General features: G+C 37.6%; 2 protein-coding genes across 2 annotated transcripts; one reads left to right on the forward strand and one right to left on the reverse strand.

Moving 5' to 3' along the window:
* The first annotated feature begins 16 nt into the window (after positions 1-16).
* Positions 17-3,245, forward strand: ube2al (ubiquitin conjugating enzyme E2 A, like). The gene is made up of 6 exons (XM_079464633.1): positions 17-488; positions 920-1,000; positions 1,492-1,517; positions 1,624-1,713; positions 1,959-2,047; positions 2,300-3,245. The coding sequence occupies exons 1-6, from the start codon at positions 445-447 to the stop codon at positions 2,426-2,428; spliced, it is 459 nt and encodes a 152-aa protein (XP_079320759.1). The 5' UTR covers positions 17-444; the 3' UTR covers positions 2,429-3,245.
* On the reverse strand, positions 2,871-5,720 carry ing1 (inhibitor of growth family, member 1). The gene is made up of 2 exons (XM_079464632.1): positions 5,085-5,720; positions 2,871-4,533 (listed from the first exon to the last, which is right to left on the reverse strand). Exons 1-2 carry the CDS (start codon positions 5,224-5,226, stop codon positions 3,746-3,748), a joined length of 930 nt encoding a protein of 309 aa, XP_079320758.1. The 5' UTR covers positions 5,227-5,720; the 3' UTR covers positions 2,871-3,745.
* Between the last annotated feature and the right edge of the window lie 11,135 nt (positions 5,721-16,855).

Raw genomic sequence — 16,855 nt, forward strand, 5'->3', positions numbered from 1 at the left:
TGCACTTTCCGCGAATTCCGCCCTTGACCGCCAGGCGGATGTTGACCTCGTTACCCACGCAGAAAGCGTCGTTAAGACCGTACCAACGTCTTTGAGAAATAGGGGGGTTCTGCGGGCTAACGGTCAAAAACACCACCGAATTTACACTATCTATCTTTGAACCCTTAACAACTATGACTTATTTGAAAGAATCATCATAAAAATAAATACAATATGTCGGACATGAAAACAATACGTTGTTGTTGGCTTTAGCAAAAAGAAACCTCCGTGTGGGAAAGTGGCATAAACTTGACTCGCGAAAAGACGTGTTGTACTTTAGAAGGGAACGGACAGAAAAATTGAACGTTTATCATCACTGTTCGCATATACAGTTTCTCACTCCGACACTTCTTGTTATAGCGCTGACATTAATCGCGAACACGTTTTACTTAGTGTAGTTAAAATATGTCTACCCCTGCTAGAAGGCGACTTATGCGGGATTTCAAGCGGTGAGTCCCTGTGAAATGTTTGTTTTGTTGAAATAGCTGGCTAGCTCGTTAGCTTAGTAGCGCTCTACCTGTTATTACACGTAATATATCAAATCAAAAGACGATGTTTTGCGTTTGACATCGTTTTACTGTAAACGTTGTGTTATTTTGGTGTGCCGTATTGTCTGTTATAATGTTGGAGGTTTATAAACAAAACGCGTCTTGGTTTATCGGCTAACTTGGCTGGCTGGTGAGTGTTTAAAGCCGGTTGGAGAAGTTCAACTTGTCTTCCTGTCGTATTCATTTTTCTTTGATGAAATGCGAACAATTCGGGGGCTCAAATAAAAAATATGAAATGTATGCTCTAGTGTTCATGGTTTTGACATCATCAAATTCTGTTAGTTTAGATTTACACATTGAAAGACGGTTTTGTGGTGGTCTTTGTCCCACAGACTCCAGGAGGATCCCCCAGCAGGTGTTAGTGGTGCTCCATCTGAGAACAACATAATGGTCTGGAATGCAGTAATATTTGGGTAAGAGAAGTAATAAAGATGGTCGAGTGGGGTGGTTAGTGAAAACCTGAAAATATAAAAGTTAAAATATTTTTTAAAGGATCATAGAAAAGTTATTCATCAGACTTTATAATCTCACTGGATTTACTTAAGTATAATAATTTGTCAATTCCCAATTTGGGAAGATCATGAAAGAGAGATAACAATTCATTGATCAGAAAGAGTTTTATAGAAACGTCCATAGGCCTCTGTATATGAGTCTAAGGTTGTTTGCAGAAATGTAGCTGCGAGCTTTGTTCTTAAGCCACAGTTACGTAAAGATCCAGCAATAGTCAACATGGCCTCAGTCTGAACTTTAAATAATTGCTCTTGACCTGGTGCCCATGCTTGTTATTTGATATCATGGTCAACATGCTATACTTGGGGCTTCAAAACAGGGTGGGTCAATTTAAATGTCAGTTTCCAACTTCTGCCTTCGCTTTGAATAGTGTGTTTTTGTGTTTTACGTGCAGCCCAGAGGGAACACCTTTTGAGGATGGTAAGTGTGTTGACCTACAAACATGCAAGAGTATTTAAATACACATTAAAAGAAAAACCTTTACAATTGAATTAGCTTGAAATCAATCATGTTTTTTGCACACAAGGTACGTTCAAGCTTACAGTTGAGTTCACAGAGGAATATCCAAACAAGCCCCCAACTGTGCGGTTTGTCTCGAAGATGTTTCATCCAAATGGTAAGCGACACTTCCTGTTTGTGTCTCAGAATAGAAGCATAGCAGTTAATGCGCTGCCTGTGTTGTGATGAAACGAAATACTTTCAAAACTATCAAACGCGTGACTTGTGTTTCCTGAAATGCAGGCTTTTTGTCTGTGTTAGGAACATGGTTCCATTTTACAGGCTGAAAGTTATTAACATAGAATTGCTTATACTGTAGAGAAATGTTGCTCCAACTTTTGTCTTGCTGTCTTTCATTCAAAGTATATGCTGATGGCAGTATCTGCCTAGATATTCTCCAGAATCGGTGGAGTCCAACTTATGACGTGTCTTCCATTTTGACATCAATCCAGGTATATTTTTTAAACTTTTTTATATTCCATACTTATTTAGGAGATCCTTCATTCAGCCCATGAACAGTTTTCAATCTGTGTATTAACCGTCCAAGATAAAACAATACCTATTTTCTCAGTGATGTTTTGTGTATATCTCTCTTCATTGAAAATAAGGAAATGTACCTTGATTTGAATAAAGTTAATATTTTTGGGCTTTTACGTTGGCACTTGTTTTAACTAAGGTGTACAGTGACTGATCTTTCCTTACAGTCCCTTCTAGATGAACCAAATCCCAACAGCCCAGCAAACAGCCAGGCAGCACAACTGTATCAAGAAAATAAACGAGAATATGAAAAGCGGGTGTCTGCGATTGTAGAGCAGAGCTGGCGGGACAGTTGACCACTTTCAAAAATATTTTCTCACTGAAATGTTCTCTGTTGTTTGGCTCTGTTGAAGGGTAGTTTTTCAAATCATCATTTTTAAGTTTGTATGCACTTTACCCATGCAAGATTGTGATTTTTGTTTTATTGTCTCCTACATTTTCGACTGGATTGCTTTTCAAATCTCATTATGACCACTGATCTAAAAAGAGGCAAATACCCCTCGAGCAGTCCTTTTTTTGTGCTAAATACGAGTCATTAAGGCACAGTAATCTGGATAAAAGACTCGTAAATATTAGTCATAGTCTGGTGAAAATGTATTCCGTACAACATTATTGTTTCTCTCATAAGCAAGCAGTGTACATTTCTGTAGTTTCAGTTTTGGGGGTTAAATCATTTACATCGGTTCAGTCACGGCTCTTTTGGTTTTACTTTTACACGTCAGTGGTAAGCAGATGGCACACACTGAACATTTATGTATGTTGGTAGACATACATGGGATTTCTATGTATATTGGAAAAAGATGGCAAAACACATTCTTGTTTAAAAACATTTACTTGTCAAAATAAAAAAATATCCAATCCTAGTGAGATACAAGTTACTGCAGTTAATTAACATGCATCCTTTCATAGCTTGCATTACAGAATCCAAGCAAATGTCTTCAGGTCTTTTTCAAAACCTTTATCGTTGCAAATGTATGCCCTGCTACATGCATGAATGCTTGTGTGCGTGCACCTAATCTCTTGTATGTACAAAACATCTGAATTTTGTGTACAGATTTTGCACTGATTTTATTTTCCAGCACTTGTAAATACTTAAATAAAAGTTGAAACAACCTTCATGAGTAATGCATCACTTACACCAACTAAATACACAAGCGTAGATCACACATTTCTATAGATATGAGAGAACCTTGGCACACGACAAGCTTTTGTCCATGTGTAAGTGATTAGTACAACCCATTACAAATCTAATGCCGCTGCAGATGTGGAGTTGACAAATACTTGGTTATTTTTAGAAGGTGGGAAGAACACGTGAAACAGCACTTTTTTTGTCTTATTTTTACAATCACATTCATACTGTAAGACAAAGCATAAATACAAAGTTACTGAAAACAATTAAATGCTTATGAACAGAGTATTTGACATACTTGCTAGCTGGAAAGTGATACCTTGGTATCACTGAGCCTTTAGCTCAACTATATCCCTAAAAGATATACAAACCAGTGAACAACCCTAATCTATTAGAACATTCCACAGCCTGTCTTAAAACACTGGGTACACTTAGTGCCCGACACACTATATGGAATTAACACAGCATCTGGGAGAACCGCACACTACCTGTTGTATGCCCGTTCTTTTTTCGACCTCTCTAAAGCTTTGTCCATTGTCTTCTCATTGTCACCCCTGCATTTTGGACAGTACCACTTTCCTTTGGGCTTATGATGCAGACCGACACAAGAGAAGTGAAACCATTCAATTGTGCACTCGTCATTATCACAACCTATCATCTCCCCGTAAGACACCTGCTCACACAGGCAATACGTGGGTTCATTTGGGTCGATGGGAAGATCTGTTGGTGATGGCTCTCGATCTTGCTTGCTTTTTGACCTCTTTTTCTTCTTTGACGACGTGGATGACATCTTAGCCTTTTTCTCCTTCGGCGTGCAAGAACCAACCTCCTCGGTGTGCTCCATGCCATAGTTTGAGTTTTCCCGGTTCTCCGAACCATTCTTTTGCCTTCGTGATCGCTTTCCACCAGACTTCTCAACTGAGCTCAGAGCCTCATCTCGTTTTTTATCCACACATGGTTTACTCACTGACAGCAGTGAGGAAGAGAGCGGAGTCATAGGTACTGTTGCTATGGCACTGGGGGCACTGCCCACAGACACAATGCTTTCCGGTGAGTCCTGGCAGGTGTGGAAAAGCTCGCCCTGCCACTCAAGCTGCCGACAGCGGTTCTCCACCAGTTCCACCATTTGGCCTGCGACCTGGATCTTCTCATCGCCTAGTTCTTCTGTGCGGATCAAAGACCGCTGGATCCAGTGAAGGAGGCGCTTCCTCTGTACAGGATCTGATTCTTGTCTATGTTTTTCATAATTTTCATCCAATTCCTTGAGAATCTCTACAATAATAAACCACAATTAATAAAGAAATACACCAATGCAGATATTCACGTTATTTACCCATTTAACCTCCACTATTACATACGGTAGCCATGACAACAAAGGTCTCTAATGAATGTTTCACATGGTTTGATGACCCCCTGGATAAGTGTGACATCTTCTTAATATTTAAAGAGCCACTTAACTAACACCGTTGAACCTTTAAAAAACATACGTTAACAATGGTACAGCTTTACTCATTGTAAACAGGAAGTTTAGCAACGATACAGAAGCTACCAGATTTCCGAGTAACGTTACCGATCACGCACTCCACACTATCGCAACAGTAAATGCATAGATTTCATCAGAAAACCTACAAAATCAACATATACATGAAATCTTAAGTGGGAGCGCAAAACCCTCGCTCGCTCCATTGAAAGAAAACTAGAAGTTTCACGTGCTAACAAGTTAGCCGCTAGCAGGCTAGCTAGCGTGTTATCCAAAATGCACTTCTCAAAACAACGCAGCATTTGTTTCTAGTCTACAAATAACACCGCCGTAGAGCTCTCACCTTGATACCTGGCATCTATTTCTCTCATGTGAGACACACATCGCTGTAGGTCGAGCGGCAAAGACTCGACAAGGTCCAGGTACTCCTCAACATATTTCACCACAACATGGGATGACTCGCCGTTTGCTGAAGAGTTTAGCATCTTTTAACACACATTTAAATGACTAAAGGAAAAATATAATCGCGTGTTTATCAATTACTTGATCCCGGATTTGTCTTCTTTGAACGAAATTCTAAGGTACTAAGAAAAGTTACTCGAAGAAATGTTGTATAGTGGTGGGCTGCATGTGTAGGACCAATGACGCTTCGACGGCGAATTCTTAACTCATGAATATGAATTACTTTAAGATGACGTCGCCTCGTTCAGATTACACGCGTTCTGTTTAATATTAATCAATAAAGCATGGTGCAAAATGAAAAAATAGTTAAATAAAGAATTAGGCAATGCATCAAATGAATGAATGGATAACCACACAAAACCTTGTGGGTGCAGATATTGCACAAGATATGAACAAGATACGGTTTGGCCGTCTTCATTGAGGTCTTGACAAAAAGAAAGATGCAAATAGAACTCACATCATACAGAAGGAATTGACAGTACTGATTTACATATTTTTGTGCGCCACACTTGAGTCCACTGGGTGGCGGTAATGCACCACATATCTGGTTGGTCAGCCGCCTCCAGAGGATTTTGGTTGGTTTATTTAATTGGTTGTAGTATTGGTTCATCATCCACAGTTGGTGTATGTCTGTTTTATAATCAACATAATTCTTTCTCTATGTAAATTTTATATACATAAATGTACATTTCTAATAGCAAACCTATTTTTATAGTATTTCTACAAGAGATAAAACTTTATTTAAAAACAATGTTTTCTTCCAATATGAAAGCACAAAGGACTTGTAACCTATTTAATTTGTAATTTGTAATTTTCTTTTTTTGTTATTTGTGTAACTCCCTCTCCTGTATTTCTTTTTTGTTTTGTTTTACTATTATTCTTTATTTTTTTGTGTTGTCGTGTCTGTTTCGAGCCAGGTTATCTCTCTTTTCATTATTCTAAGTGTTTCTTTATGTTAAGTTTCTGCTGTAACGTTTTTCTGTTATAACAAAATGTTCAATAAAGCATTTTTAAAAAAATGAAAAGTTGGTGTAGTGTCTTGGGATACTAACAAAAATAAGAAGGTATCTTATAACGTTTTAGAACTCGGCTCAATCTGAAACAACGACCAGAACTGACCGTTTTATAAATATTATTTTTATATCAATTTAAAGACATTTACGTTTCTGAGGGATTTTTTGTTGAAACTTTTATTATGGTTTAGCTGCCGTAACTTCATGTTGCATTGAACATCCGGTGGACTAAAACGTGCTTTGCTCATTAAAAAAACTTTTCGTTTCGTTTAATTGTATATTCATTTTATGCATTTTAACAAGTTGTTATTAAAGCAATGATGCATTTTATAACAGCTGGGGGGGGGGTTAAGCAGCACTCTGCCAGCTGTAGCCCACTACTTCTTGGGGTGTGTTGCTTTTATAATAAGGGCTTTACCAAGGATTGCATTATGTAATTATTAATTCAATAATGATAAATTAAATTAAAAAAATGCATGTGATGATAAAAGATGCCTACAGTACTTTGTGAACAGTATTTCAAAATACTTTACATCATTATGTAAAGGATAAGGACTGTTAAACATTTCGATGGCACAGAGGAGAAAATTTGGTGTAGTCCCAACAATGAAAATTGGCTACATTCGTCATTTGAAATATAGTGTACTTTTGGAATGTACTCTTGTGTTGGGTTTTAACTTAGTTAATGTCACATAATCCTTTAACAGAATGTCAGTAAATAATTTCTGGGTGAATTAGACAGTACCTGTATCTCACTCTGTTTTTTTCTGCAAATGCTACGAGACCTGCATGTGCACAATTCTACGAGCATGCAATAGAAGAATGTTTTTGTAAGTAAACTCCATGTATGCCCGTAGCATTTTATGTATTTTTATTAATATTAATATAATATCATATTTTTGAATGAATAGGCAGTTAAAAGAGTTAGAATGCCCTACACTTGATTTTTAAGTCAACGGGTGTTTTATGTGTAGATGTGACCTTTAAAATATGATTAACAAGTATTTCTTTTTCACATATTTATTATTAGCAAAGAAAATGTCAGATGACTAATATGTTATAATGTGAAAATGAGATGGGAAAATTAGTGTAAAGTTCTCCAGAGTCTTACGCACTCGGACCAGTCTGGTGTCGTAAAAACATCACCTCTTACGCATTCAATGTCAATGGAGAATTCAGAGTTTGGACAAAATTAGGTTGCTTTCCACATTAACTTCATGTTAGGAATCGAGCTGTAGTTTCCGTAAGCGAGTCTGCTTGAAATCTTACAAAGAAGACATTCTTTGAAACCAAACTCAGTCATGTAGTTAGAGTTGATATCATCGTTTAGAAATCTGCTGTGGTGCAGCATGACTGCAGGAGGTATATCTTAAAATAAGCAGCTTAAATCGTGAAATTCATTCTTTTCTCATGGAGTAAGTGCTGAAGTAAGTGCTTTTATAATCTTTCTCAAGTGTTTTTTGAGAAGGACCCTTCTTGCATTACATTCTTTACTGTTTTATAAAGCATTATATCTTTATATCTATACAAAGTTTACTTAAGACCCCATGAAAGTGCTTGATGAGCACATTTTTCCGACCTCATCATTTTCATGACATTGATTCATATGGAAAAGAGCTTTTCGCTTTTTTTAGTAAAATTACTGATAAACTTTAATTTATACAACAGCTGTAAAATATCATTTGCACCTGTGAGAGGCAGCTGGAATCGATTTCACGAGAAATATAACTGTACATTACATGTTATGTGAGGAATTATTTTTAACAGAGCCTTGCCCATAAATATATACATGTAACAAGTCGTTTGCGTGTTTACCTCTTCTGTTTTCAATCTACGTACGTAGTCAAGTTGATTAAAATATGCTTTTCTCCACTTTCAGGAAATCTATGAGATCTAATGAGTCCAGCTCTCCCATGACGTGAACTCATTGTTTAGGCCCCTTCGGTATAAACAAACTAGGCTTGTCTTCTGTGTTTGTGAATCTCATGACCCTTCATAATGTCACAATGCCCTGTCATTGCCACCACGGATTACTGTTTGTGAATGCTCACTTTCCTAAGGGAACAGAGAGCTAGCCGCTTCCCTTTCGTAAGATTTTATGTAATTATGCTCATGGCTGACTCACACATAGAATTGGATTTCAGTCAGTGGGTAATGCTCGGGGGTAGGAAATGTATGGAATGTTGAATGAAAGTGCGTCAGTATGAGTGAAGTAAGTACTTGTGGTGAGTGTATAACCTGATCTCACTGTAACACTGCTACCTGATCTCTTTACAGAGAATCTTTACAGATGATCTCATTCGCATGTCTCTCAAACACACATAGTATGGCTTTGGAATTTATTTGCGTAAGAGCAAATAATGTAGTCGCTTCGGATCACCACGAAGAAGAAAGATAGGACACCTCTATGCAAAGATCTGAGACCGTGTTGTACACTTTAATGTCTATCTAAGGTCACAACACCTTCAAAATAACCAACATCAAAGTTTGTTGTGAACGTTTCTAATTTTCTTTGAAATCAGTTTATTGAATGTTGAAGGTTTTCAAGATGGCCAATAAATATTTTCATTACATCAGCATTCAGGACAAACCTGAACTTAAAACGTAATGGGAAGAAGCAACATTTGTAATGCTTCTGTGTAATTCTTCTCTTCTTTTTGCCTCTTTTTTTAAATAAATTGCTGTTCAGTTGTGTCAGAGTTGTCAGGTACACGTACAACAAAACCCTTATTAGACATTTTTCCACATCTGTTTTTGCTATTGCTCCCACATCCTGTTTATCCACTGGATTTATTATCTTTCTCCATTCCCATGTAAGACGTCTGCACACTGCGTCGGTTGTTCCTGGAGAGTCCCACAGGTAGTTAGAGGAAAAGAATAAAAATATCTGGAAAAATATCTGCAAAAGAGTCTCGATTTCCATCTAAAATGCAAGTTCAATCAAAGACTTTTTTAACATGGATGCTAATATTGCTTAGTTCTACCAACTGATAAAAAGATGATCAATAATGTTTATACATTACGAACGAAGACGTAAGATATAGATATACACATTACATAGATCTGTCTATAAATAAATTGCTATTTTCTGTGTGCTAGTGTCTGGTCACAAATGCTACGCGTCCTCTTTTAAGTAGGTCAGTAACAGTATACTACCTAAACACCACATATTCATTAACACAAGAATGCACACATTGAGATTTGTCTTCATCCTCAAATGATCATTTACACTTCATCTTAATTAGTTCACACTTACTTATCAGTAAACAGGCACATTTTGGATGTTAATACATCACCTCTGAAAAACAACGACTACCACACACCATAGTGATCAGACATTTGGCAGTGATAAGCACAACCAGGCATCCTGAAGCTCCTAAATTAATTGAATTCATTCATGTTGACAAACCTACATTACATCCCAACATAATGTGTTTTTGTATCTTGCAGACTTCATCATGTTTCTTCCAAAACTATAACAACAAAGATGGAAACAAAAGCATCTACTCTCCACAACATCCTGACAGTGGTAGGCCAACATAGAGTGTTAAAGTCCCCATGAACCGGACGTTGCGATTGGTTTTACTTCCGTATTTTGACACGTTTCCGAGTGAAACGGAAAAATAGTGAGGTTGGCTTTCGTCTTTTTCTGCTATTTAACTGGACTTTTGAAGATAACTTTACTTAAGATGGATAGTCATCACAGGGAGGAAGTGCATTTGATTATGAGGTTATGCAGGTTATTATTCTATCAGTCTGTAAACATCAGACTGTTTTCACCCTTCCTCTACACTAGCTCTGTAATGTTTCTCTGTCAGACTGACCTGCATGGGTGATTTTGGTGGGGGGGGGGGGCTTGTTGCAGGTGCATCAGAAATGACCGGAACCTGCGATAGCACAACAGAGCGATCAATACAAACGTCTTCTTGACATTGGGAGGTAATAGATCAACCTTCTATTGTCCATTGAAAAGTGCCTCAAATTGCCGTCAGTATGTGTGTTCTGCTCAAAGGTGATGGTCTAGGTCCATCTCCTCTGGGTCGACAAACACATTTTTTTTCCCTCTGCGGTCCATGAGTCAGGAACTAGAGTGCTGGGATGATGAAAGTCAATGACGCAGAGGTGAGTGGCAGTAATGGTGCGTGTGTATCACTTATCTCTACGTCTATGGTTGTGAAAATAAGACTGTAGCTGTTCAGCCCCCAGTCTGCATACTTAAATTAGAACTTTTGGGCAGTTAACTGTGTCCTGGTAAACAATATTCAGTGTGAGGACCAAATAGTAATACCAGTAACGTCTGACTTTGTCTTTATTTGAAAATGTTATTTTATAAGGTTTATTTGAAGGACTCATATTCTTGCTTCCTCTGTCATGCATAAGGCATGGGAAATTAAACTGTGCTGAATAGTGGGATTATAACACCTATTAAGGGAATCTAATAATATAGTCATAAGCCAAAATTGAACAGTAATTGTCAGGTTAGATGAAAGTACGGGGTAACAAAACAGCATTTTTGTCACATTTCTGGAAATGGTATGGGACACAAAAGCACATTGAATTGCAACACAAAAAATAAACAGGTTTCTCCTACTGGTTTATATCTACCATGATAAGCATGTCTTAAGCGTGTCTAAATGTCACTATGTGTGTGGCAGCCATAGGTGTACTCTGTGGTCCAGATGTTTGAGATAGGAGGGTGTTTGGTCAGTATATCAGGTCGCTTGTGTGTTTGTTTGTGGTCCTTGAGGTGGATGTTAGGTCATGGACTCCATGTGTGTGTGTTCTTGAGATAAGGAGTGTGTGTGACAGAAGCCACGCAGGCTTGTGTGAAGACGCAGCAGCCCTGGTCAGCGTGACCCTAAAAGCAGGAGGGTTAAATATTTATACCAGTCAGGATTAACTCTCCCTCAGAGGGGAGGACTAGGAAAAAACATAATGTCTGTAACTGTTCACATCACTGGTGTGAGTGCATGTGCGTGAGGAAGAGAGCGTGAGAATGAGACAGCGTTTTGGAAAGAGAATATTCTGTCCACAGAAAATGTTATTTGCATGTGTGTTTGTCTGTGATGGTGTATGTTAAATATTGAATTTAAATAATATTGTTTGAATTTATATTATACTGAAGATTGTCCAAATGTACACAACAAATGCACATGTGTTACATAATAATAATAATAATAATAAGTATGACATATTTTTAACAATAACATTATTATTATTGTTATTGTTATCATTATTATTATTGTAAAGCAGAACATTGCTATGTTGCCATCCAGTTATAAACACCAGCAAATTGGCTCATGTTCAACATATATGTTCAGTATATTTGCACTGCTTTTTATTAGAAGAAAACACTGTAATTATTGTAAATTGGTGTGTTAATTCTATCAGCATTTGTAAATAAAAATATATTATCACTATTATAATATCACTATTATTGTTCACAATCATGTAACCACGACCTAACTGTAAATACGCTGTAAAAATGTTTTAAGTTACCTAGGTGCCTTAAACATTTGAGTTAATTCCACTTAAAAATATTAGTTAACATAAAATGTTTGCATCAAATTCATGTAATAACTTATACTTTTACTTTGAATTAACTCAAAATTTTAAGGCAGCCAGGAAATGCATTTTCTTGAAACAACAAATACACTTCTACAGTGTATACGTGAATGTTTTCCATGTACGTATTTCCATGCACATATCTATTTTGTAATGTATCTAACTTCAAACTTAGAGGTGTTTTGATTGAAAACACTTGTATATCTTAAAATATATGTGTGATTGTTTTGTCTCAAGATGCACAATGACTTAAACATCACAAGGCCTAGTTCTGGCTAAGCTTATTCCTGTCCGGGAAACCGCCTCTAAGAGTGAACCACAAACAGCAATTGGACAACACAACACATGAGCCACCTCTAAAAATACCCACTGTACACATACCCACTGTACACATCCACCACCAAACACAGGTTCCTTGCATTCAGCACATGCAGTTCTAGTATTGAATAGTGAGAAGTTGTTATTGAAGATGTGTTTACAAGAGTGTTTTGCAGTCCTGGTGATCAAATTCTTGAAAACAGATCGGATGAAAAACTATGTATTGCCTGTATATGATGTAACACACGGTCATATGGCATGTATTGCAGAAGTGTAACTATTGCATTTCCTAATGACTGGCTAGGCTGCATTATACAACATATTACATAACTTATGACAATGTATTAAAAGAAGTCAACATCGAAAGATCCTTATTTGTCTGTGGTTGGTTAGTTATTTGGCAGGGATTTCCTAAAATTTCTTTATAATGTAAGTCCCTTAAATTAAGTATTTCAGGGTGATTTCCCACTAGTCTGACTCTTATAGCCCACCTTTCAATGACTGCATCCTAAAGAGTGTACGCATGACTGTCTTTCCCTTTGGGCCTAGTGTCCGCTTGACTTCAACAACATCTACTCTCATCTGAGAGAAAGCGTCTCAAAGGCATTCTCTCGTTTCATTTCGAGTAACACATCGTTCAAAGAACATGTCCTTATGGTCTGCTCCTAACAAAACCTTTTTCTCAACTGTTTTATTGTTCAGCTGGAATTGTAAGTAGTTCTCAACTTATGGGTCACCCTAAGAATTGCAGGAGCGATCTTGACTGTTTGCAAGTATATCGAATTCTACCGTATGCCTATTTAGGAATAAAATAACAAAGTTGATATCAAAAGGAAACATATCGGCTCTCCTGATCTATGAAAAAGCGTCCTGTCGGTGCCAATAGCCCTGTGGGTTAGTCCGCCGACATATAGTTCCAGTCGATTCCCATCTCGAGCGTCCTTTGCTGGTCCCACTACCCTGTCTCTAACCAAAGCTTTGTCTGATCTCCAGATTCCTATGAAAAAAGCCCCTTTAATATAACTTGGAAAAGAAAGAAAGAAATAACATCCTGTGTGTATTAAATTGTATCTTAGACAAGGTTCTGATAGGATCAGCTGGGATGAAAAAGAAAGCTAAATGCAAATAATTAAATAAAACAATGCATTGACAAAAAAAGAAAGAATCACTCAAATATCTTGTTTTTATTGTGCATTCCAATTGATATAAGTCAAACTGTAGTTGGGTTGTTGCAGTAGTTGTAACTCAAAAACACATCTAACACAATTAAACACAATTAAAACATAATATAATATAAATCATGATTTTTAAACATTTAAAAAAATGGAGTCATCCGTTTTTTCTAAATTCTTCAAATGCAAAATCTTTGCAAGAGAACAGAAAACACATCCCACCACTTGCTGGTAAAGAGGCAGTATAATAGATTACCTCAGGCAAAGTTTCCCCATCCTGTTTCTCTTTCCCACTGCTTATTTGTTCATCAAGCAGCACATTGATGTATTTCCCCCTCCGTAAAGTTGCATCTGTGTGCAAGAGACATGAAAAAGTGCTCCTTTATTTTTCTCTGTGTGTGTCTGTATATGCAGAAGAAAAACAGAATTAGAAAAGAGTGTGAGGAAGAACTTGGAACTTCTATTTGTTTTGCAGGTGCCTTGCAAAGATAAGAGGAAGAAAAGGAGGAAGGGAGAGAAAAAGAGAATGGAAGCAGTTTGTGCACTTGAAGTATTCCACCAAATCCAGAGGGCGGTAAAAGAGAAAATAATAAGACATTACACAACACTTCCTGAGCCTGAAGATGAAAGACAGGAACTTCTGTGGAAAATGGATTGTTGTCTTTTCTCTTTTCTCTTTCAGCTTCAGTCTGTCCTCCATAAAGCACAGGACAGGTTACATCACAGCCCAGGACCCATTTTGTCTCATCAACAAAATGACTGATTAAAATATTTTTTGATGGAAGGGCTTTTATACCACCCACGACAACATTATGATGATTCAATTAAAAGAGGGCTGGGGACCTTTACAGCATCTTGGGCCAAAGGCAGGGTAAAAGCAATAAAAAATATTGACTAAAGATATTAGTATAACTAAGTACTCCACAAAAATTTTGACCTACAACTGAGGCTGGATAAAGCTTGGCGGTGAAACATTTATGAGAAGGGAGAGAAAAATATTTTCGTAGCATTTGCGGAAGGCAAACATTTATCTCTTACAACTTATCAACTTTTGTGTTCTCTCAAATATTTGCATTACTTAGGATACGTTTTTTCATTCTATCGTAAACATTCATGTTCCCGCTGAGAATATTTTGCTCTCTCTCATACACGTGGAACATAAATGTTTACGATAATGCAAAATATATTCCAAATAATGCAAATATTTGAGAGAACGCACACGTTTTATGAAGGAACACAAAAGGTTTGTAATAGGGCTTGTCATCTTATAAATGTTTCACCCCGTGACCTCTCCGTGATCAGTACATTTCAATTCGCTTCAAGTTAAAGATTTTGACCAGGACTGACAGAAGTGAAAACAGGGTGTCAGAGAATAGATTGTTTTCCGTGTCATTGTACACAGTGGCTTGGATCCAAAACCGAGTGAGCTGCCAACATAGGTGGCATTTTAATCCATCACAGGCATGCTCCTCGGATAAAGATTATTCCAAGCAAATAAAAATGCACTGAACATCAACAATTTAAATAGTTTTTAGCTTTTTTCCGATTGTAATTTTTACTAAATTCTTAATTCATTACCCAGCAAATCCTTGAGAGGTTTCATTACATTAACACTACACACTGACCTCGCATTTCTTATTTCTCTTCCGTTTTGCCGTGTTTGTGTGTTTTGCAGCTGAAGTCATCCTAACATGTCTGTCTGTTTACCTCGTCTCAGGTGTGTGTGAGAAAGGTTTAACAAATTTCCCCTGCACTGCTCTCGCCATCAGAGCCAAAGGAGCCACGTGTTAATCTCATTACCCAATGTAAGTCTCCTTACCCCAGTCCTGATAATCCTATTATATGGATAAGAGAGGGAGATTCCTTGTCTTGGGGAGAGACACGTGCGCTGTGCAAGGGTTGCAATCATCATTGATAAGCTAAACACCACTATCTGATCAATACTGCCACAGGGTCATAAAACATAGGCAGCGAAATGGGATTGTCAATATAAGATTGTTTGTTTTTAAGCCGCCACGTTCTTATCAGTGAAATTCCTGCAGTTCAATTTGCCTGTGTCACAACAGGTGAGGTGGGGGCAATGACATCACTCTTTTATCTCCTCGCAGCTCTGACGTCGGCTCACCCGTTCCTCACGTGTCGAGCAGAGGAGATGATTAAGACCTGCTGCTTTTTTACGTGCACATTTGCGCACTTGTGCGGACGCGCTCGCACTTAGTCACCCCGATTGTGTGAGGTTGGGAAGGAAGATCAAACCATGTTATTAAATGGAGTACGGTTGGGGTGTTTATTTGTACTATGCCCTGATTTTATTAACAAAACAGGGAACAAAGTAGAAAATAAAAAACAAATGAGATTTCAGTCTTTTTCTCTTACACAGCAATGAATTTAAATGAGGAGCACATGAAGTTATAATGGACTTGTACCTCAGTCTCTCTCTTTTCCCCTTTTTTATGAGGAGAGAACACCAGGAATGTTTCCAGGATCTCCTCTAGAGTTTCGAGGATCTAAGCATTGTCCTAAACTCAAATTTGTCAGGATACCAAAGTCCACAATCAAAAACCAAAAAATATTTAAAGATGTTTAAAGAATCTTGGTTACTCATGTGTGTGATTCTCAATGTTTGCTTCTCTGAGTTCATTGTGCAGAGACAACTATAAGTAGCCCATTCGTAAGCCTTCGGTATATATAAATACTGTGAGGCTTTCAAGACATCTCTGTTTGTTTGAACAGCCTGATTCAACCATAGCAACACTTATTCAACCCTTGGTGTGAGTTTGGGCGAGACCGGTTTGTCCGACCGATGGAAGAGGGATGATTTGTTTGTAAAACCTGTTTTTCAGATGTCTTTGGTTCTGCTTGAGGCACGGAGATTACACGCTTTTAATTTTGTCACACACGTTTAAGGTTTTTAGCACAAAATTGTGTTCTTCGATCTTTTGTTGTATGAAACAGCAAATATCGATTCTTTTTCTTCTCTGATAAAAGCTTTTTAACAGAATTTTATATCTTAATCCTAATATAAATATTTAATATTTCCCTGTCTGAATGCACCGCACAACACGGCAAATGATTTGCACAGTCGTACAAACACAAAGGCAGGGCGTTTAATCAAATTGACTAAATGAATGACTCATCTGGAGAGGTGTCGCCTCAGATCATTATTCCACTGTCACCCTCCTTTCTGCTTCTTCTGTCCCAAGTTCACGGTCCTTCACTCCATTGCATTCCTTCAGCAGGTCATCGCCCTCTTCTGAAAAATCATGTGCTTTCTGAGACAAAGTCTTATCATCACTGTTCCCTTAAAAACCCCTCTGGATGTACTTTCGAGTTGTTTACAGAAGTACTTACTTATTGTGGTCCAAACACTAAAACTGAGCAGCTGAGCCCTTGCAATCACATGCATTATATTAACTCCCAAGCACATGGCGGTCATCCAAAAAGGAAGCATCACACAATGCACAAGGTCAGGAAAAATTGTTGAATGTTACAGAATGTATATGTCCTTAAATGGTACACATTTTAAACTGGCAAGTTTCCGGGGGCACTTTGACATTAGACAGAGTACTGCCTGCTCCATTATT

This window comes from Barbatula barbatula (assembly GCF_947034865.1).
Source record: "Barbatula barbatula genome assembly, chromosome: 9".
Lineage (NCBI taxonomy): Eukaryota > Metazoa > Chordata > Actinopteri > Cypriniformes > Nemacheilidae > Barbatula > Barbatula barbatula.

Excerpts from the sequence above, each read along its gene's own strand:
- ing1 (XM_079464632.1), bottom strand. The coding sequence starts at position 5,226 with ATGCTAAACTCTTCAGCAAACGGCGAGTCATCCCATGTTGTGGTGAAA. Across the intron at positions 4,534-5,084 it reads AATAGATGCCAGGTATCAAG|AGATTCTCAAGGAATTGGAT; the intron begins GTGAGAGCTCTA and ends TTATTATTGTAG.
- ube2al (XM_079464633.1), top strand. The coding sequence starts at position 445 with ATGTCTACCCCTGCTAGAAGGCGACTTATGCGGGATTTCAAGCG. Across the intron at positions 1,001-1,491 it reads TGGAATGCAGTAATATTTGG|CCCAGAGGGAACACCTTTTG; the intron begins GTAAGAGAAGTA and ends TTTTACGTGCAG. Across the intron at positions 1,714-1,958 it reads GAAGATGTTTCATCCAAATG|TATATGCTGATGGCAGTATC; the intron begins GTAAGCGACACT and ends TTTCATTCAAAG.